General features: G+C 42.6%; 2 protein-coding genes across 4 annotated transcripts in view; both read right to left on the reverse strand.

Annotated features, from left to right (window-relative positions):
- Window positions 1-521: 521 nt before the first annotated feature.
- ankrd46b (ankyrin repeat domain 46b) lies at window positions 522-8,005 on the reverse strand. The gene is made up of 4 exons (XM_015946390.3): window positions 7,882-8,005; window positions 5,909-6,251; window positions 1,472-1,630; window positions 522-1,388 (listed from the first exon to the last, which is right to left on the reverse strand). The coding sequence occupies exons 2-4, from the start codon at window positions 6,217-6,219 to the stop codon at window positions 1,172-1,174; spliced, it is 687 nt and encodes a 228-aa protein (XP_015801876.1). The 5' UTR covers window positions 6,220-6,251; window positions 7,882-8,005; the 3' UTR covers window positions 522-1,171.
- Window positions 8,006-10,770: 2,765 nt separating this feature from the next.
- col4a6 (collagen, type IV, alpha 6) overlaps window positions 10,771-21,697 on the reverse strand; it is a 172,511-nt gene continuing 161,584 nt past the window's right edge. For all 3 annotated transcript variants that reach the window (XM_070547980.1, XM_070547979.1, XM_054747470.2), the window contains 19 exons: window positions 20,997-21,167; window positions 20,774-20,917; window positions 20,550-20,663; window positions 20,175-20,356; window positions 20,030-20,093; window positions 19,844-19,918; window positions 19,033-19,140; window positions 18,831-18,938; window positions 18,688-18,759; window positions 18,460-18,579; window positions 18,255-18,371; window positions 18,013-18,174; window positions 17,807-17,905; window positions 14,660-14,812; window positions 14,384-14,500; window positions 13,558-13,749; window positions 13,225-13,396; window positions 13,030-13,144; window positions 10,771-11,085 (listed from right to left, as the gene is read on the reverse strand). In XM_070547980.1, coding sequence (XP_070404081.1) covers window positions 10,825-11,085; window positions 13,030-13,144; window positions 13,225-13,396; window positions 13,558-13,749; window positions 14,384-14,500; window positions 14,660-14,812; window positions 17,807-17,905; window positions 18,013-18,174; window positions 18,255-18,371; window positions 18,460-18,579; window positions 18,688-18,759; window positions 18,831-18,938; window positions 19,033-19,140; window positions 19,844-19,918; window positions 20,030-20,093; window positions 20,175-20,356; window positions 20,550-20,663; window positions 20,774-20,917; window positions 20,997-21,167 — 2,546 coding nt within the window. In that variant the 3' untranslated portion in view covers window positions 10,771-10,824. The remainder of the gene's footprint in view (window positions 11,086-13,029; window positions 13,145-13,224; window positions 13,397-13,557; window positions 13,750-14,383; window positions 14,501-14,659; window positions 14,813-17,806; window positions 17,906-18,012; window positions 18,175-18,254; window positions 18,372-18,459; window positions 18,580-18,687; window positions 18,760-18,830; window positions 18,939-19,032; window positions 19,141-19,843; window positions 19,919-20,029; window positions 20,094-20,174; window positions 20,357-20,549; window positions 20,664-20,773; window positions 20,918-20,996; window positions 21,168-21,697) is intronic.

Below are 21,697 nucleotides of genomic sequence, written 5' to 3' on the forward strand. Positions count from 1 at the left end.
TAAACCCCAGCTTCACTGGATGCTTAAGCTGCATGATGTAATAATACATTTTTACCTGTGACCTTCCTACCAGGAACATTTCAGCAGCAAAGGCTTTCCACACAGCTGGTCCCACAAGGTCATAAAATTGACCTGACCATTTCAACATCATGCACGATTATAGCAAACCAGGAGAAAGATGGCAGCATGCGTCTAAAAACGTCTGTAGTTTATTTTCTGTAATGCTGTTTTTTTTTTTGTAGTTTACTAGAAAGTTTCCAGAAACTTTACCCTGCTCTGCTGGGCTTCCTGTCTGGACAGGTCTGAAATACGGAGTTTGAGGTGTAGAATCGGCTACTTTCAAAATGCGACGCTTCGCGGTTGGTGGAAACCCACCCACCCGTCCACTCTAACACCAGCGGACCACACTTCGGACATTATGCAGTGCTTACACATCCAGTGGAAAGCCGGGGGGAGTCAAATGTTAATTACTGAACAGAAGCATGGCTGAGTCTCATTGTGCAAACATCACATGGACAACATTAAAGTAGAGTCATTTTTATTATTCATAACTTTATTTTCCCACATTAAATGAGGATTAGCTTTATAAGTTTAATTTACATGGAATCAAATCAGGAGAAATGTGATGACAAAAAGAAATGTACAACTAAACGAGTGATGTTACAGGTGTGGTCCATGGAGGTTCAACCAAAGTTAACAGGCGAGAGGAAGGCACGCATCAAGGTGCTTGAGCAGAGGAAACTCCTGTTGGCAGATTAAACACGCAGACTAAAGGTTTTATAAACAAGCGCAGGAATGCCGTAGAATCCTAGAGATAATAAATACAGAGTAGAGGACACAAACACTGGTCATGTAGCGATATATACAGCTTGTAACAGAAGGAAACATGGAGGACCAGAAGCTTATTTACAAGTGAAAGTTTCAGAAGCAGCTCGTCTATAATAATACAGAATAAAAGAGACCAGCATGAGTTCTTGTTGTGAGTCAATGAGTGTGGATCTGAGTCAGCTCAGAACCTGACTAGAGGATGGAGATGATCTCTTACTGACAGAAGACGGTGGCGAGATGAGGCCTGGGCAGCAAATTAAACCGTGTGTGTGATGTCAACAGAGCAGAAAGCAGAACTTCATTTATATTTTCCAGCTTCCTTCCTTCTGTGCATCTTCATCCCTCAGTGAACCAGCTCCAGCTGACTGCTGGAGAAGGGCAGCACTCCGCTGACGTAGTAGGCGATGCCGAGGGAGAGCAGGGCGATGACCACGAGCAGCAGCAGGACCCTCCAAAAGCCCAGGTCCTCCACAAACTCCTGCCAGGTGGTGCGGAAGCTGGACAGGACGCCCTCGCTGCTCTGGAGGTTGGGATTCAGCAGAGAGTGGCTCTCCATGGCACTGTTTTAGGAAACAGGAAGTTGTTCAGAAAACCTCAGTGATGACACATGACTGTTTGTTTCTCCCCGTTCACCCACATCTACCTCTCACTATCAGCCATCTGCATGGTCTCCAGCTTGGAGTGTGCTCCTCTGTTGAAGCCCTTCACCTCCTGCTCCTCCAGACCCTCCAGGAGCCGAATAGCATCCTTGTTCACGCCGCGTCTCTTAGCCAAAACCAGAGGAGTGGACCCATTGTGGTTACTGGAACACACAAGCAAGAGTCATGCCACACTGGGCGTGATGCCAGCTGATGGACTGATAACAGCGCTCATCAGCTTTATGTGGTTGAATGAAACAACAAAACCATACACAGCACTAAGCGGACCGACAGAGAAGAAGACTAGGTCTGCCAAAGTAAAGTCCATTTACCAAAAAAGGAAGTCAGATTGTCAATCAGCCCCTATGATCAAACAACATTTTAGATAAGTAAAGCCTAACTTTTACGTCTCTGTCTGCGACGAAACAGATGCACGCAACGCCATAGTTCATCCTCGCGAGCCTGCTGGAGAGCCCTGGCAAGGACGAACGGAGTCGAGCTCTTTTTTCTAAACATCCATCTGACAAGATGGAGAATGCAAGCTTAGGATTGGTCAGCTCAGCATTTTGACATCATTTCCAGCTTGACCCCATTTCCTTTCAAAATGATCAACATTGCCACTCTCAACACAAAGGGAAGAATCTCTTCAAAGTTATCAGCAGGAAGAACGTCTGGCCGCAGAAGTTCGGAAATATGAGCGTTTACATTAGGGCTGGGTAAAAAAAAAATCGATTCAGCAATTATTTGTTTCTCAGTTCAATTTCGAGTCATCAAATCCTTGATTCGATTCAGCCCACCAGTCAGTGGGGGGCGTTGTGGGCAACACTCTAGTGAGACCATTCAGCGTTGTACAACACACGGGGTTAACCAAAACGTTCACGCCTGCACCTCCATCGTTTAAAGCTGATGTTTGGGCTCATTTTGGATCCCACTGTAAGCCGGGAACAAATGAAGAGATGGACAAGACCAAAGTTGTTTGCAAGCATTGCCACAACGTTCTTAAATATTGTAACAACACAACGAACTTGCGCAAACACCTCGCTCGACACCATGCAGATCGAATGCAACAAAACCAATCCAGCGTGGCTAAATCGGATGATTCTACTGCTCGACAAAGCCTTTCACAGCAAAATTCCTCCAGGCTCCGTTCATGCACAGAAGATAACAGCACCCCTGGCCGTTTACATCTGTAAAGACTTACGCCCATATAGTGTTGTGGAAACACATTTGAGCCATGCTACGCCATACCTACGCGTAAACACATCACAGAAGTGGCCGTTCCAAAGCTTTACACAGAGGTTAAGACGGAGGTTTTGGAGTCCTTAAAGTTGGCGGAAAAAGTGGCCGACCCATACGTAACTATCACGTCTCATTTCATTTCAACTGATTGGGTCCTTGTGTCAAACATCCTGCAGACCAGAGCGCTCTATGAAAGCCACACAGGGAACAATATTGCTAAACCCCTCATCGAGGCAATGAATGAATGAGCAGTGTTTCCCCTAGGAATTTTTCCAGCTGTGGTGGTGGTGTTGGCGGGGGGGGGGGGGGGGGGGGGTAATGACACGTCTCACCTTTATGTTAATATTGTTTTATTTGATGCACTCCACTTTGAACTGCACCAATCCAGCGACTGCTGCATTGTAATGACTAGTATTAAAGGTGAGTGCACCGATATTTGCACAATAATAATTTCTGTTTTAAACTCTCAGTGACACACTTTGCAGGGTGGATTTGGCATTTAATTTTTCTTGGCGTCTGGAAAAACATCTTTTGCCCCATTTATTTGACTTTCTGCCCCCTTTATTTGACTTTCTGCCCCCTTTATTTTGGTCCAAGATCATTATTGGGCTGGCCCTAATAAAAACGTTCTACACCCCTGCTTAGTAGACTTAATGAAGTATTTTTAAGCCAGTATAAAAATGACTGAAACACAAATTTACATATTTGGCATTATTGACCAATATTTTTGATTTATTTGTTAAGAACATCAAGATGCATTACAGTGAACATTATAATAAGCTGGGTGGACACTGTGCGACTTTTTCACTCGTAACACAGCTTCAGCTCAAACTGTACGACTTCAGCGCAGGGTAAATCTCACGAGTCATGTGCTCACTGTACGTCTGGTAGCAACACATCGGACCTAAAATATGCTAAAAATAGCAGTTTTTACACAACACGTCAGACTTTTTTGTATTGTTTTGCCTGTTGTCCTTCGGGAGCGCTGCAGGAGGACACACAGGGATTTATGGGGGTTGGATGAGGAAACGAAATTAAGAAAGTAAATCTGTGTTTTGTGATCAGTTTAATTTGACATGAACACGACAAACACGCTTTCTTGACAATCTTTGTGAGTAAAAAAAAACGTGTAGAAACAAAAACGAACAGCGTGTGTTATTAGGGAAATAGCGAGCGACCCGCGTTGATGCAGGATTACGCATGCGCCGTGAGCGGGTCTGATACTTTTTGGGTCGCAGCCGCTCGCTGCGCCGCTTCAACCCTCATGAGGAACGAGATAAATAATAATCACTCCAGAAGTCCGTGCGAGCTCACGATTGCTGATCGGTAGCTGGTCACGTGGTGTTAATCGCCTCTCGTAACCCCCTGTACACTACACGACGCTCAGCGCAAAACTCGCCCCGATCTTGTGGATTCTCGCACGAGTGGAAAATCTGCTCAAAAAAGTGAAAAAGTCGCACAGTGTCCGCCCGGCTTACTGTCTGTGTGTGTGCGTTGATGCCTGGGCCAAGCTGACGGAGCTCCCGGCTGCAGTTTTGTGTGTAGGGAGGGGCGGGCGCTCTATCTGACTGGCCAATCACAGAGCTTGAAGACAGTCAGTTACCCAATGAGAATTTCATTCAGCACGATTACAGATATTTCCGAGTTTTACACTCATTTCTTGCTCGTATTCGTCAAAAATGCTTTATCCGTACGCTCATAGCTGTAACCACCCTGCCCTGCCTCCTCCTCCTTGCTACCTGCCGGCTGTGATCACAAGCAACAACACAGAAGTTCCTGCTGCTTCTTCGGGAAACGGCGCAAAAAAAAAAAAAAAAAAAGAACATCAATAAAACTTGGGATGTTGTAGGCGTGGCGGTGGGATTTCAGCCGTGGCGGCCCGCCACGGCTACGCCTATGTAAGGGAAACCCTGATGAGGCATAAATGAGAAAGTGCAAGCAATAGTAACGGACAACGCAGCTAACATGCTACGAGCGGTTGGACTGACAGAGACATTGCACATTGGCTGTTTCGCACATGTCCTAAACTTGGCATCACATGCTGCTCTCAAGATGCCTGCAGTGTCGAGGCTTTTAGGCAGACTGAGGCGGATCTCTGCATTTTTCCACCGAAGTGCCATAGCCAGCCACGAACTAAAGAAAAAAACAGAAACTTCTGGACCTGCCACAGCACAAGTTGGTGCCCGATGTACCAGCGTGTTGGAATAGTGCACAGAACATGGTGGAAAGATTTTTAGAACAGCAAGCTGCTATCTCTGCTGCACTACTTGCACATGAAATAAGAAAACAAGATAAAGATCTGAGCTCCTTTACAGAGGCAGACATAACAGCAGCAGAGGCTGTTGCTCTGGCTCTGCAGCCACTGAAGAAAGCCACCTTAGTCATGTCTCAAGAAGCAACCCCAACTCTCTCTGTCATCGCCCCTCTGTGAGCAAGACTTCTGGAGGAGATGCATCCGGCCCCGAGTGACCCTGCGATGGTGAAGGAGATGAAATCTGCTGTGGATCAGGATCTCCAGAAAAGGTATTTATGTGTTATCATTATGACACTTTATTCTAAGACGGTTTTGTACTGCACTCATTTCATAATGATAATTTCTGTACTGTTGTAATAGAAATGTATTACATTTATTTTAAGGTACACAGGCTTAAAGGAACAACTCTACCTAGCAACTGCCCTGATGATGATGACTGATGATGAGCGAGAAGAAGTCTTAGCCCAACTCACTGATAACACCTAGACACTGACAACTGAGAAAAGTTCAGTAAGTACTGTATAGTACGAAAAAAAGCACAATATATTTTAACTTTATTTTTATAGTCATTTCAAACTCTTAGTCGTGGTACCCTAACCCAAGCTGCCACATGTTTAACCAGTTATGCAGGATAAAGTAGACAAAGGGAAACTGAATCAAAATTCAGCTAGGTATGTGTCAAATCTCACGAGAGAATTTCAGAAGTGTTGTATCTAAAGCATCTTATTCTCCAAACAGCTGCACCGATAATTGGCCACTTCCTTGTGTGTTTGCTTCACTTGTCTTTCCGATGGCCACATTCTGACTGTGGTTTGCAAAAGTTGATTTGGAGGCATTTCCAAATATTCAGAAGGATGGTTAAACGAAGTTTAGTAAAATTTAAGTTGAGAAAGACAGAATAAAAGACAAAGGAACAGAAAAGACAACAGGTTACACTAAAGACACCTACCAGATATCGATCTTCAGCCCGTTGGACACCAGGAACTGTATCGTGTCCACATGACCGCACAAATGCAGCGCTGTATTTCCTTGATAATCCGTAGCTAACAGATCGGCCCCAAACTTGTGCAAGAGGCGGCATATTTCCACGTTCCCGCGGGCGGCAGCTAGGTGGAGTCCGGTGCGTCCCCGGTTGTCCCGGATGTTGGAGTCACATCCTGTCTCCAGGAGCCTCTTGGCGAAGAGCAAGTCTCCGTCAATGCAGGCTTGCAGGAGAGGCACGCTGATCTGCGACGAGTCATTGATGAAGACATAGGACATGTCCGAGTGGGTGTCAGAATATTCCAGCGTACCTGAAAGGACAGCAGGCAAGTTTAGAAAAAATGATGGTGGTGAAAGGCAAAGGCAGAAGAAATCTCTCTTGGCAAACAAACTTGTTTATAACAGCCTGATAGTGGAAGGAGCAAGAGTGGTTTCACACCCAAACCTCATCAAGCAGAACCAGTTAACTGCTCTTCACACACACACACACACACACACACACACACACACACACACACACACACACACACACACACACACACACACACACACACACACACACACACACACACACACACTCATATCTGAACAAACATCCGAGTCACAATCACACCCATCAACCAGTGAACGTTCATAGCGGTCTTTCACCAACGCAACACAGAGGAGTGCAAGTTCGAGCCCTGTCTGTTGCAGTCGTGTCCTTGAGCAAGACACTTGAGTAAATAAAGTTTATTTATACAACAATTACCACAGGGGGAAAAAAAAATCACTAAATGCTTCACAAAGAACAACAAATCTTAAAGTCAGAAAATCATCATAAAAACAAAATAGATGAAAGGTAATTAAAATGAGAAAACCCAAAAGATTTATAAATTTTAAATAAAAGGGTAAAGTCATAAAATTCATCACTTAACCCTCCTTGCGAGTCAGTTTGGAAAAACCATATTTAGAAACTAATATTCTAGACAATAAATTAGTGTTGCAGGGAGCAAAACAAGCTAAATATAAAGAATGGTGGTCGAATATATTTATTTGACTTCACAAGTTAAAGATGTGCAGCAGAGAAAAAGGATCATTTCTGGTTTACAACAAAATAATCTTGAATGATTAATAAATCACTGTCATATTTATCAGAAAGAATGCCAGTGATTGATTATAACGAGTTTTAAGCAAAGACTAGAGGGATTAAGTTACAGGCTTTATTGATGTTTGCCAAAAGGAGATCAGTCATTAGGATGTTTTCTATAGTAGAGGTTCCCACTTCAGCTGACTCAACGTGTTAATGTAAAGCTGAGCTGTGTGTGCACAACTAATCACGCTTGCATCTGAGCATCACAACGAGAATAGACTAAACTGGACGTGTCTTTAATTTAAATATGTACTTTTGAGAAGATCAATTAGTTTTCCATTTTAAGTTCATGACATTTAACCTCCATGTAGGATCTGAAGAGAAAACTGCTGCCCTGATCTTGAAACGACGTGTTTAGTTTTTTTAATCATGCAACCCAAATTAGCTTTTGTACACCCAAGCGGCTGCAAATAAGTATTTTTTCATAAAAGTTCAACATCGAACCATACAGACACACGAAAATTTAAACATAGACTCGTTTGGTGCAAACACAATCTTGTTTTTGTGACGCGCTACGTGCTAACTTAGCTCGTTTTAGGCTAGCTTCCACTTTTACATTGACGCGGAGGAACATTTTGAACATCTTACTTATCATTGCGTTGGGCATGTCTACATGTATCCTTTTATACTTTGTTCGTGGATTGTAAACAAGATTACAATCAACTAACAGCTAAGAAGAGAAAGAGTGGAGGAGTTAGCTTGCGACCTACAGTTAGCATTCATCACAAATACAAAATCCACAAACTCACCCTTTCACACAATCATAAACATTTAGTTTAGACTCCCTTTAAGCTGGAAGTTGTGCCACTAACCTGTTAAAATGTTTCCAATTTAGAAGAAAAAAAATGCACCTCGCTCTGAGATACGCTAACGCTGCTAGCCTGTTGTGTTATCGTTCTGAACTGAAGCTTGTTTGGTGTCTGTCGCCACCTACCGGTGAGACGGTAGTAGAGCAGCAACTCCAAACAGTTTAATCATCATTCATTCTGTAGCAAAACATCTGAATGCAAATATTCTTCATTCAGTTAATCATAAAATGACTGAACCCAAACATGTAAATAAAAAAAAAGCATTTCATAGTTTTTAAAGTTTATTTCAAAGTAAGTGAGAACAAATCTTTCTTTAATGAATCCTCTTTGAGGAAAACAGCTTTTCTTTTCCTCCACTTCAGTCAGTTTACAGGATGTTGTTGAACATAATAGTAATCAGAAACACAGTAAAATAAGTTTCATTCTTAATGATTAAAAAAAGAAGAAGCCATTTTTCAATAAAATTTCATGTACAGTTAAATTTCTGACCTGCTCCTCTCTCAGTAAATGAAACCAGGAAATAGTAATTATTATACAAGTACAAATAATTACAATCTAGATTACAAAACAACAAATACAAACCAAGCAAAACCAGTGAAAAGTGAAAAATGAGAGCTATCAGCAGGTGCAGTGTTCATAGAGGTTACATGCAGGAGTTTTTTAATTGTCCCAGAATTATGGAACCAGTTTCACAACTTTATTGAAAGAAAAAAGAGAAAACTTGATATTTTCATCATTCAAAGGCATAAAATACTAAATGTGTTCCATATTGTTCAAGGACATCTCAAAAACAGAAACAAGCTCATTGTGTTATAAACATTTGCTTTAATGTGCTAAGAATTTTATATTCACATTGACGACCTGTCAGCACAGAGAAGGAGTTTTATTACTTGGGTCATAAGTTTTAGCCCATGTCAGTTTGCATCAGTGCAGTATTGTTCTCAGAAAGGTCCTTATGGAGTTAGTTTAGTGGGAAAAGTGCTATTTTAATGCACATAAGAGTAAAAAGCAGATTTTAATGCTGTATTTGGAGAAAAGACACCATGGATCATGAAATGTACAGACATCACAGACAAGAAAAACACCATAAATGTAACTTGAACTTGGAGCTTTCCTTTTTTATAGATAGTAAGAGAAAATCAGTGACGAGATTGCTTGATTTATGTTAGCAATACTCAAAAATGCAGCAAACAGCACCTTTTACCTTTTAGGATGTAATTATTTATGCTCCTCATGTCCTCCTGATGCCAAAGAGCTAAAGTTAAAAATGCAAACCCATCAAAGGTTTAAGTCTCAGGAGGTAAAAACATTCATGTCTATTGTTTTTGTTACAATTTATAATAAATATGTGGTGTTTGGAGTCATTTGTCCGCCTTGTTTTAATTCAGGAGATCATTATAAAACCCCATGTGCTGCGGGGTCCCAACCCCAGCATAGCCCCTTTATGGCCTAAATGCTTCCTATCCGTCTTTGAGATAATAATTAAATCAAATCAAACCCAATTTCTATAACATCCTAATGTGCTCCAGATTCACTGATTTGGGAAACTAAACATCTACGCTGCAAAAACAGATTTTTAACAAAGTACAAAAAATATCTTTTATCTTTTTTATTCTGGTCTAAAAGACAACAAAACAGCCTCATCAGTAAAATCAGCACTACTTCAAATAAGGTAAATATTCTTAAATATGATAAAAAAATTCTAAAAGTAGAAAATTTATGTAACATTAGATTTTTTTGCTAGGTTTAAGAAACGTTGCCAGGCAACTTTTGCTTAAACCATTCTCACATTTTTTTACTCAAAACCACAAAATGTGGTCAAGAATATTGACGTCATTTCATGTAGTGCTGTCACTGCAGAGAGCATTTTAAGAATAAGACTAAATGTCCTTAGAAAGGCTTTTACCAGTTTTTGCAGCGTACGACATATTTTTAGGAATTCTTGCAGTTGTCTGGTAAAAAAAGTGTTAATTTCCTGTAGTTCCCAAAACATTAATACAATAAAAAAAAGGTTCATCAGTGATTCCTTATTTGATTATGTTATAAAGGCTACCTTACATTGCATTGGCCTAAATGAGCAAAATTTACAAAAAAAAAAAAAAAAAAAAACTAATAAAAAGACTTAAAAAATCCTCTAAATTTCTGTGTGGTAAATTTTGATGGGTTAATGCAAATGCAGTTAAAACATTTGTATTAATAATTTAATGTTGCTTTTCTTAAAATCTGACTAATTCATAATCAGATTATTGATTGTTGATTAGCACAAAAACATATTTATCCCTCAATCTGTGCTACAAAAGGAAAAATTGTTCTTTTTTTATATTTATGAGAAAAAAAAACTCAGCAATTTTTTTAATCAATAAAGTTTTTCTGCTACTTTTAATCATCAAATTTCTCCCAGAACATTAATCCTATTTTGTAAATGAGGGCTGGGTTTAAACATTTTTATAGGTAAATGTTCCTTTTTTGGGGTGAAAAATGAAATCTAAACCACCCAAACTCCCCTGTTGGTTTACTAGAGCATACGAACGGTTAACGGAAACGCAGCGGAGAAAAGAGAGGATCTGTCTGGCTTATGTCTACTTAAGTAAACCATGTCTGCGTAAACGCCCAATAAAAGCTGTTGCCGTCTGAGCCAACTCTTCGTGTAGTGCTGCTCAAAGGGAGTGGCTCTCCCCGAGGAAAAATACAACAAAAGTAAAATAAACATTACAAATAGCACCAATGTCAGTGATATTCTAGAGAAGAGTCACAACTCTTCTCCGCTCAAGTCCTCCTCCCTCCAGAGTCTTTATTTAAAAAGCTAGTGGTTACTAAAGGTGTAACAATGAAGGGGATTTCATGTGAGGCTCCTTTTTCAGTCCCAGCCTCTCCTTTTCCATTAACTTTCTCCTCTTCGCCTCTGCTGATGTTTCCCTCCATTTGTCCACCCGTCCTCTCCTTCGACTACAACAGCTTAGTGCAGACCTGGCAGCGGCTGACCCGAGATCGTTCCTGACCTCCCTTTAGGGTGTCCGGCGATGGCGGGGAGCCGAACTCCTGCCTGGGGTCCACGGTGGTCAGCCAGAAGCTGTACTTGTTGGCGAAGTAGTGACAGGTGCCCCTGGCTCCGTTGCACTCGATGAACGGAGTGGCGCGGAAATCTTCCAGGCAGGAGCCGGGAGACACCAGGGATTGACCGCCGCCTTCGGAGCCAGCTGCTGTGTGCTGTGGTGGAAACAATGAGAACTCAAAAACAGGCTAAACTCCAGTCTGTTCTGAGGTAAAGAGCAATGGCTCCTGCATTTATGCAGGAAATAATTCCCTTTGAACGTGTGGTGAAACTTAGATTAATGTGGATCGCTTTTCTAATCTTCTGTTGAAAAATAAAGGTTAAACGACCTTGCTCACTGTAGATGAGGGAACAACCCTTTGAATTTTCTCCTGCTGCCAATGTGGTACTGCTCATAAAATATGCATTTTTTCTTTGCACGGTAAACAGGTTTACCAAATGAAATTGCCTGTGAATGCAGACGCGTTAACGTGTTTGAAAAAAGTCTGTTGATTTGTTTCTGTTTTTGTTAAATCATAAAAATAACAAACATGATCTCATGTGATCTTTTACCACTCAGAGGTGTTGGGAGAGTTTTAGACACACAGTTTTGCACAATATTCGTAACATTGACTGAATTGAAGTTGTTTTATTGATTTTAATTCACTACGGAGGCCACCTTGGATAAGGTTGTCGCTATAAATAATTACTCTTCGATAGATTTATGAAATACAGGAATGAAAACTAGGTAGGAGTTTTCCATTGGGTTCAAAGGTTGGATGCAGAATCTGGCATCTCATCACTTCAAGGTCAACTTCACTGAAAAACCATGTTTTGATGATTATATTCACTCTGAGTGTTTCATGCAGGCTGAACATGAAAATAGTCTCCTACACCTATCTCCTGCATTAGCTTCTGATTGAAAATAGACAGTGAAACTCTAGGATTTGAAAATCCTGACAGATCACTTAACATTCAAGGACTCACCCATCTTGACTCATGACAGGGAAGACTGTTGTTGGTTTAGCGCCCAGGAAACATCAGAGAATGTTTTGGCTAGTAAAAGCTAACCATTAGCATTAGCAACTCCACCACACAGCAGAACTCCTCCAGGCTTGTGTTGTTTGTGGGGATAAAACATCAACGTTGCAAACAGAGTCATGTGGTAGTCGTGTTGCTGTTAGCCAATCAGAGGAGAAATTTCCAAATATAAGGAAAAAAGACTACAAATCCTGCCCCTGAAGCTCTCCTCTGGCTGAATTCTCTATGCTGAAACAGGTGCACCGGAGTTTTTTACCCCAGATAATGACTTACAAGGCACTCATTCCTGCTACACACCACTGCAAATGTATTGAAAATATTAGTGATGTTGACCTTTGGGCTGCGCAGTGGCACAGTTGTTAGAGCTGTTGCCTTGCAGCAAGAAGGTCCTGGGCTCGCTTCCCGGCCTGGGATCTTTCTGCATGGAGTTTGCATGTTCTCCCTGTGCATGCATGGGCTCTCTCCGGGTACTCCGGCTTCCTCCCACAGTCCAAAAACATGACTGTTAGGTTAATTGGTTTGTCTAAATTGTCCTTAGGTGTGAGTGTGTGTGTGTGATTGTTTGTCCTGTGTGTCTCTGTGTTGCCCTGCGATGGACTGGCAACCTGTCCAGGGTGTACCCCGCCCGATTGCCCGTTGACCGCTGGAGATAGGCACCAGCCCCCCCAGTGACCCTGCGTGGACAAAGCGGGTTCAGAAGATGGATGGATGGATGGATGGATGTTGACCTATGAAGAAGTATCTAAAATCTTAATTTGAGATGTCTGGATTGGACTCGTCAGCTCCACTAGCTCATCGAGTCAAAGTGCTGGACTTAAACCCCCACATCATCTGAATGAAAACTTGGATAAAACTGTTTACGACGCCCGATGGAAATAAGTGTTACATGTTATGTAGAACACAATCCATGCTAAAAATGATCAACAGCTAAGTCAGTTTTGACCACATTTCAGATCAGGTAGTACATTTTAATGGAAAGTTGGTCTGATATATAAAGAACCTGAAACTTATCCTAGAGTTCTGGGATACTCTTTCTCTGCTTGATAGAAATGTGTGCTTCTCTGTTAGTTAAGACGTACCATAAGGAACGAGTATCCTATCCAAAGACTCCTCCAGCCACGGGGACACATGGGGATGGACAGGTCCTGACTATGGACCGCTACAGCCTGAGAGGGAGCCTCGCACACGGAACACCTGGAATATTCATAAAAATAAGAACAAACAATAAACACCCCAAAAATGATTTTAATGAAAGAATCAGTAACTTTCAGCACCTGCTGATGTAAGGCTGTATGCGACCCTCTGCCACAGGCATCATGGGTATGGGCTGAGTGGTGGAGAGCCAGTAGGACTTGTCGTTGCGACTCGCATAATAGCATGTCTCGGAAGGGTTACAGTAGAGGAAGGGGATAGTGCTGAACATGGGTAGGCATGACCCTGGTTGACCTGTAGACACATAGAAGCGTTATAGATCATCAGCAGACTAAAAGGAGGCTCTCATTTTTTTCTTCTGTTTTAGCCAAGAAACCCCATTTTTCTGCTTGAGTAAGAAAAACGTGATCAGTATGTGGTGGCCAATGTTTGAAAGAAAAAGACAAATTTCTCACCAAGGTCTTGGTTGTGTGCCTTCTCCTGTCCCTCCACAAACAACAGGCTGTATCCATCCCACAGTTTGGCCATGCCCTGGGGACACATAGGGACCTGGGCATTCTGGCTGTGCTTCACCAGCGTATAGCCAACACTGACACTGCGGCTGAAGGTTCCTGGGAGGCCTGGGCGACCTGCAGCACCGGGGAAGCCTGAGGAAGAGATATACGACTGCATGTAAGAGGAGACAGATGATTTTGTGTTATACAGATTCAAGAAATCACATGGTTTCTTGGGGGTGAAAGAGTAACTGAAGACTCAGGACTATGAAACAAAAGAGGACTGAGCCTTGGAGCACTTAGGAAGTGACTGAATGTGGCTGAGAATTGGAAGGAAGTGATCCAAATAAACTGAGTGCAGTCACTTGAGTTATCCACTTCTTGTAGCTCATATAAAGGCTAGCAGTTAGCTTTTTCAGTTCACAGATAGTCAATAAAAATCACAAGAAAAAGAAGATTTTATCATTTTGTTACTTAAGCCTGGAAGTAAAAGTAAGAGCGTAATATCTTTGGAAGTGTAGCAAAGAGATAAAACCAGAGTGAACGTTAGCACGGCCTACTAGCTTGAGGTAGCTAAAGGAAGCTACAAAATCACAAACTGATGGTGACCTGGCTTTGTTGCTACTGGACTTGTCAGTAATAATTATTTTGTCCAACAGTGTGGACCTTTTTACTTCATGGCTTATTTAGCATCAGTTGGGCTTGTGTTAGCATTAGCTCAGCAGTAGCATCATGACTGGTGACAGAAACAAGAAAAAGTTTTGGACACAAAAAAACAGAGACTGACCTTGTTGTCCAGTGAGCCCAGGGAAACCTGGAGCTCCAGGATCACCAACTGGCCCGGGAAACCCAGCAGATCCAGCTAGGCCAAGGCCACCTGGCAGTCCGGGACGACCCTTTGGACCTGAAGCAGTGCATTACTTAACGCAGGTCCAAGCAGCACACAGCTAAGTATTTGCAATATAACTCAATGCCTCTGTTCTTCTAGTTTTTCTTTAAATTTACAAAATACACATTCAGATCCAACAATCCCTTAGAACAAACAGCTTTGGTGATTACAGACCTGGACGTCCTGGAAAACCGGGCAGACCCAGCTCTCCAGCATAACCAGGTCGTCCGCTTTCACCAGGGAAACCTGGGTCTCCCAAATATTTCTCATAATCTTCAGGTGAACTGGGGAGCAGGACTCCAGGCTGACCCTTTGGTCCAATAATACCTGAGAAGAGGAAAACAAAACAACTCCAAGGACACCACTAAGATGAAGTAGCTGCACTTATTTTTGGACTCACAGAACCTTTCTTACATGTTTACGATCTACTTTAGGGTTGGGCATCGTTTGATTTTGAACGATTCCGATTCCGATTCCAATTCCTCGTTTCGATTCCGGTTCCATACCATACCATACCATACCATACCATATTTATTTATAAAGCACCATTTCTAAATAGCATGGCAGCTAACCAAAGTGCTGTACATAAAATTGCCAAATACTTGAACAAGAAACACAATAAGAACAGGCAAAATACATAAGAAAAAAAGCATAAATAGTCAGAGATAAAACTTCCTACTAAAAACAATAAAATAGGAGAAAAGTTAACAGCACTATCAAAAAATAAAATAATGCGACAAATGATAAAATAACATTTGAAATGGCACAAATAAAACCACATAAGCTACCAGATGGTGCGAGGTGCCAAAAGTGAGCTACTGAATCATGAAAACGGAATTAAAAAATCAAATTCGGTGCTGGATTTTCATGAAAAGTTCTGTCACGTAGGGAAGGCAATACTAAAGAAGAGAGAGCCAGACGCACACAGAGGGGCAGAGAGTTCCAGAGTTTTGGGGCTGCATAAGAGAAGGCACGCTCCCCCCATGATTTGTACCGAACCTTCGGAACAACAAGCAGCAGATGATCTGTTGACCAAAGGGCACGGGTGGGAACGGGGTTCGCAGGTCCATCAGATAGGATGGGGATGGACAGTACAAAGCCTTGTAAACATATAACAAGACCTTGAAGTTAATCCTAAATTTGACTGGGTGCCAGTGTAAATCTGCGAGGATAGGTGTGATGTGCATGCGTCTGTCGATGTTGGTTAAAAATCTGGCCGCTGCATTTTGAACCTTCTGCAATTTGCTTAAGGCTGAAGCATTAATCCCAATCAGGACAGAAATTGCGTAATCCAGACGTGAATTAATGAAAGCATGAATGACTGACTCAAGATCCGGGCGTTTGAGGATTGACTTAAGACTAGTGATGCGGCGGAGTTGGAAAAAGCAGGACTTGACAGTAGCGTTGACTTGTGAAGACATTGAAAGGTCAGAGTCCAGTTTCACAACTAGGCTAGAGCCACATGATTTGAGATTGAGTGGGAGAGTTGAGACATCTAAAGCACCATTGACGTTAGAGGGGCTAAAAAGTATGGCATCACATTTGCTGTCATTTAACCATAGGTAGTTTTGAGAAAGCCAGGATCTGACCTGGGAGAATCATTCTGACATTATAGAAAATGAGTGCTGTTGGCTGATTTGAAGGTAGATCTGGCAATCATCTGCATAAAAGTGGTAGTTACCCCAAGACTTGCTAAAATCTTACCAAGTGGTAGCATGTAAATTGAAAAGAGGAGAGGACCCAAGATGGAGCCCTGCGGTACTCCCCATGGAAGTGGGACATTGGGAGAAGAGCAGTCTCCAACACGAACACTAAAACACCGACCGTTAAGGTATGACTTAAACCATTCGAGGGCAGTACCGGTCACACCCACCCAAAATTCAAGTCCGTGAGGTAGGATGGTGTGGTCTACTGTGTCGAATGCTGCGGTCAGGTCGAGTGACAGTAACAGCACATGGGAGCCAGAGTCAGTTAGAATCAGGATATCATTGAGTACCCTAATGTGTGCAGACTCTGTGCTGTAATTATGTCTAAAACCTGATTGGAATGGGTCAAGAAGCCCATTGTCATCTAGTGGAGAAGTAAGCTGCGTGAGAGCCAGTTTCTCAATTACTTTTGAGATGAATGGAAGTTTTGAGATTAGGCGATAATTGGCACAGTCAGACTGGTCAAGGCCTGGTTTCTTTAATAGCGGCTGAACAACTGCATTTTTAAAAGCAGCTGGAAACACACCAGAGGAGAAGCTGGAATTGACAATATCCAAAACAGCAGAGGCCACCGCTGGAAGGTTCCTATCGATTCCCGATTCCGATTCTTTGAAGACATGACGTGTTACATGAGCCAGCTAACCACAGGTCCTACTTGATGAAATCTTAACTTCAACATGAATTCTAATTCTATGAACAACAACGTCACCTTCATTTAGACAAAAACATGTTTTGGAGAAAAAAAGAAAAAGACTTGCAGCACAACCAGTGTGTTTGTTTCTGACCACAACCAAAGTCTGGAAGAAGCTCTGGGATGAGAGGCTAAATGTCTCCAACATATCCAGAAATGTCCAGCTGTTTTCAGCTAAAACTCTCAGGATGATCATGTCCAGGATGACTGAGAACTACACCTCCATGCTGCAGCAGCATTCAGTCAGAACAGAAAGTGAAACTTAAATGTAGCTGCTGTCAGTAACAATCTAACAGATTTTAAACATTAAAACTCAACAGAAATAGTTCAGAAAGGAAATTAAAATGTTCACAACTTTGTGTGTGATTTATTATTATTATTATAATTATTTATTTTGGCAGAAGCTGGTGTGGTCCACCACAGATAAGCTTCTCTAGCATGACTTTAATTTCTACAGGTTATTGTTCAGCCTTCTGACGCTCCGTGTGTTTTTATTTCTGCAGTGAGACAAACTCACCTCAGACCGTCCAGAGTTTGTTCTTTAAAGCTTCTATTAAATACACCATGTTGACGTATTTTAACAAGTTTCCTCTACGCTGCAGGAGTTAAAGTTTACATTACGGAGTAAAAGTTCGGCAGACCTGTGTTTATATTTGGCTGCTGCACGCCGGGTGGGGGGAGGGAAGACTCGGTGCTGCACACAGACAGCTGGTGTGATCAGCTCTGAAAAGCATTGATCACAATTTGCAGATCACGTTTATTTTTCACGGAGATCGGCCGTGGATTCCTCTTCCGTCGGCATTCTAGGAATCGGAACTAGGAATTGAAATAAAAAACGTTGAGCGATTCTGGGAAAAATGAACAGTTGGAACCGGTTCCAATCGATGCTTGATGCCCAACCGATGATAATAAGTAACCTCTTACCTGGTGGTCCTTTCAGTCCTTTAAATCCAGCAAAACCAGGCTCGCCGGGTTTACCCTTTGTACCAGGAACTCCATTTAAGGCAGTCTCCCCTGGAACCCCTGACATGATAGATGTAAGTGTTAAGTGTAGTTTATTCTCTTTTTGAACGGAGACTGACAACAATAACATCTGCATTTCTTGTTCATGTTGCTGCGCGCCATTCCACCTTTGAAACCAGGATTGCCAGGACGTCCAGGATTTCCAGGGAATCCAACTTCCCCCTTCCTGCCAGGGGCTCCAGGGAAGCCTGGGAGTCCTGGGTCACCTGTGTCTCCCTGTATTGTGCCTGGACCAGGTGGCCCGGGAGGACCTGGAGGACCCTGGAAACCTGATTCAGCGAGGAGAGTGTTGTAAGATAAGAGAGGGGAGAAGAAAACTGGGAGAGTTGGACAGTAAAGATGTATTCACCATATTCTCCATCCAATCCAGGAAGGCCTGGATCTCCTACAAGCCCAGGTAAGCCTGATTCTGCAGGTCTGCCAGGAGGTCCAGGCAGTCCAAGGAACCCAGGAAGTCCAGGGGTGCCTGAAACATAAAATGTATATTTATAAAAACTTATTAATCATAATTTTTTTATACCTTTCATGACTTCCTGCTCCAAAATCCAGCTCACCTGGCTCTCCTTTTAGCCCCTTCGATCCAGGAAAGCCTGGCATTCCAGGGTAGGAGACACCTCTGTCTCCCTTAAATCCTGGACTACCAGGGACCCCAGGGAGGCCTCCGATAACCGCACCTGAAAGCAAACATTCCAAAAAGTTGAACAGCAGTTCATCTTTAAAGTTTAGAAAGTTCTGCTGATGATGAGAGACGGACTAGTTTAATTGTCCAATATAATCCCTGCCTTTAGTTCCTGGAAGGCCTTTTGGACCAGCCAGTCCATTTAGTCCATCCAAACCTGGAGCTCCAAGCAGACCTGGGAAAACAAGACAATGTGAGAACACCTATAAACAGTCTTTACACAAACTCCCATAGATTCTACATCACCTTTCACCCCTGGACCACCAGGGATCCCAGGCAGACCTGGTGATCCATCTGGTCCTGGTCTCCCTGGGAATCCTGGCTGACCACTTGAACCAAGGAAACCAGGGGCTCCTAGAAAAGATTAGGTAAGTGTGAATGTATCTCCATGTCTTGAAGGAGCATTTATATTAAATCACATCAGATTGTCTTTGGGTTTGTCTCTCACCTCTTATTCCAGGCCTTCCTGTTTCACCAGAATACCCCTTTTCTCCAGACAAACCTCGATATCCTGGAACTCCGGTATCCCCAGGAAAGCCGTTATTTCCTGGAGCACCTACAAAAACACAACAGATATGAAATGACCAATCAACAACTGGAGAATCCTAACAAACAATATTAATCTAATAAACAATATTATTTGATACTATAGCTGTCTGTGGTGAGTCAAGAGTGTCCTGGTCTTCATGGAAGACGTTGGAACAGATCAAATCACAAAGAAACAATTTTCAACATGTTTGTTTGTCTTGCCCTGATGTTGAAGAGTGTGTGGTCTGCCCAAAGGACAAACAATCTGTGTGCAATCAGATAAGAAGCAAGTGTATTCCCAATCCTCGTCCTCATCTCTGAAATCGAGAAGTTTTGCTAAATTTCTCGTATGACCAGGGAATGCTCGTGAGTAAAATGTGTTTGTGTCTGGTGTGTTGTCTTTGTTGTGTAGTAACACACCAGAAACTGTCGGATCAAAACTGTTACATCCGTGATTATTTTACCTCCGTGTGTGGGAACATCCAACTTATTGTAAAACCTGGCCGTGTGACCTGGGCCTAAAAGGCCTAAGTCGTTCTCTATATGAGTAAGAAAGCTTTATAAACTTCAACACAATGATCGTCTCAGAGGAACTCATAAACGAGGAAACCAGAACTGACATATAAAAAGGATACAAGATCTTTAGAGTAATATTCAGAAGAACTGCAAATGTAGCTTTATCAATGTTATGGATTTGTAACGCAACCAAAACAAAGCTTGACAAGTCTTACCCGGAAAACCTGAATCTCCTGACTGGCCTTTGATTCCTGGTGCTCCAGGAAAACCAAAAGCTTCTCCAGGCAGACCTGAGCAACAAAACATGACTCCATGTTATCCATAGTTAAACTTCAACAGACATAAGCTGGAATCTGCAGACTGAACACATGTATCGTCAGAAATCCATCCTTCTTTCTCACCTTTGGAACCAGGTCGACCAGGTTCTCCAGGGTTGCCAGGGAAACCAGGTGGACCGTCATCACCCTGAAAAAGCAATCAGAACCCTACATCCTACCACCACAACAAGCTGAATGTTGGTGTGTGCAATCCTGTGTGTTTTCTCACCCTTTGTCCTGGAGTGCCTGGGAATCCGATGATTCCAAGCTCTCCTTTTGGTCCAAAATAGCCTGGAAGTCCAGGCTGTCCTGGAAAACCTGGCTCTCCAGGCTGCCCTTTGCTTTGCTCAGGAAATCCAGGAAGTCCAGGCAGCCCCTGACGACCAGGCAGACCTGGGAGACCCTTGTCACCTTTGAACCAGATACAGATGATGCAGATGCACAGGTAAAAAACGTGCTCCACGCTGAAAACGCCCTAATCATGATTTCTAATTAAAGCTGTAATGATTGAAAAACCTAGTAAAGAAAAGACACGCACAAAAGGTGGCAGGAATTCTGACATATATTCATATTGTATTCAGTAGAAAACAGATGGACTTGTTACCTCTGGGCCCAGTGAAACCTTGAGCACCGCTGGATCCGGGGTTTCCTCGTGCACCCTTTAAAAAAACCCCTGGTGGAGCGGGGGAGCCAGGAGGACCCTGTTCTCCTCTCTCACCTACAAAAGTACAAACATGGATGTGCTTGTCAAACCCACAGTTTGCTCCTGATCCTTTCATTTAACTGGGATCTGATCCTGAGCTAAGGGCTCGCCAGTCTTCTACTTGCCTTTCTGGCTGAAGAGTCCAGGTCTGCCGGGAAACCCATCTCTCCCAAGCTCACCAGGCTGTCCTTTTACTCCAGGAAATCCCAGAGCTCCAGAGCGGCCTGGAAGTCCAGGGAAGCCAGTCAGTCCTGGTAAACCTCGTACACCTGAAGAAATCAACACAATCAGGGTTTTGATAGTACGTGTAAGAAGATGTGAAGTTAGACAGATCCTATCGTGTCTTACCCTTTATTCCTGTTGTTCCTGGGATTCCCGGTATTGTTCCTGGCCCCGGAGGTCCAGGGGGTCCCACTGGTCCTGGTGCTCCAAGTAGGCCAGGAAACCCGGGGGTTCCTTTCATTCCCGCGGGTCCTGGGAAACCTGGGTCTCCTCTCTGTCCTTTCTGACCAGGATAAGCTGACCAAGATGGGAGTTCAGACGAGACAATTAATCAGACCAAACTTACAAATAAACTTAATAAATAAATAAATAATAATTAATAATAATAATTATTATGAAAATGTCACTTCTGTTGCAACAAACTAATTACAAACAGCAAATCCTGATAAATAAACAATTTAAAAACAAAATCAACTTAAACTTTAAATATTTATTCACAAAAATGATCATGACAGAAAATGAGCCGTGTGAGAAACTGCAGCCAACAATGTAACCACAGATGTTCGCTTACATTGTGTTAATGTCTTGATTATGCTGCAATTGCACTTTTTTGTGATAAAGACCCACCAGCATGTTGCTCCTTTAGATACATAAAGTATCTGTGGATTTTACGGGTTAAACTTACAGAAAAGACTTTGAGTGCAATTCCAGCCTGAATCAGCGAGGCTCTGCCACCTGAGGTGTTTCCTACAGAACAGCAGGCTAAAAGCTACTGTTTACACTGCTTAAAAAGGACCTGTGCTCAACACATCCGTGCTGCAGCGTTA

Source organism: Nothobranchius furzeri, chromosome 2, assembly GCF_043380555.1.
Source record: "Nothobranchius furzeri strain GRZ-AD chromosome 2, NfurGRZ-RIMD1, whole genome shotgun sequence".
Classification (NCBI taxonomy): Eukaryota; Metazoa; Chordata; class Actinopteri; order Cyprinodontiformes; family Nothobranchiidae; genus Nothobranchius; species Nothobranchius furzeri.

Coding starts and splice junctions, on each gene's coding strand:
- ankrd46b (XM_015946390.3), bottom strand. CDS start 6,219: ATGTCCTATGTCTTCATCAATGACTCGTCGCAGATCAGCGTGCCTCTC. Junction 1,631..5,908: donor GGGCTGAAGATCGATATCTG/GTAGGTGTCTTT, acceptor TGTGTGTTCCAG/TAACCACAATGGGTCCACTC. Junction 1,389..1,471: donor CAGATGGCTGATAGTGAGAG/GTAGATGTGGGT, acceptor TTCCTAAAACAG/TGCCATGGAGAGCCACTCTC.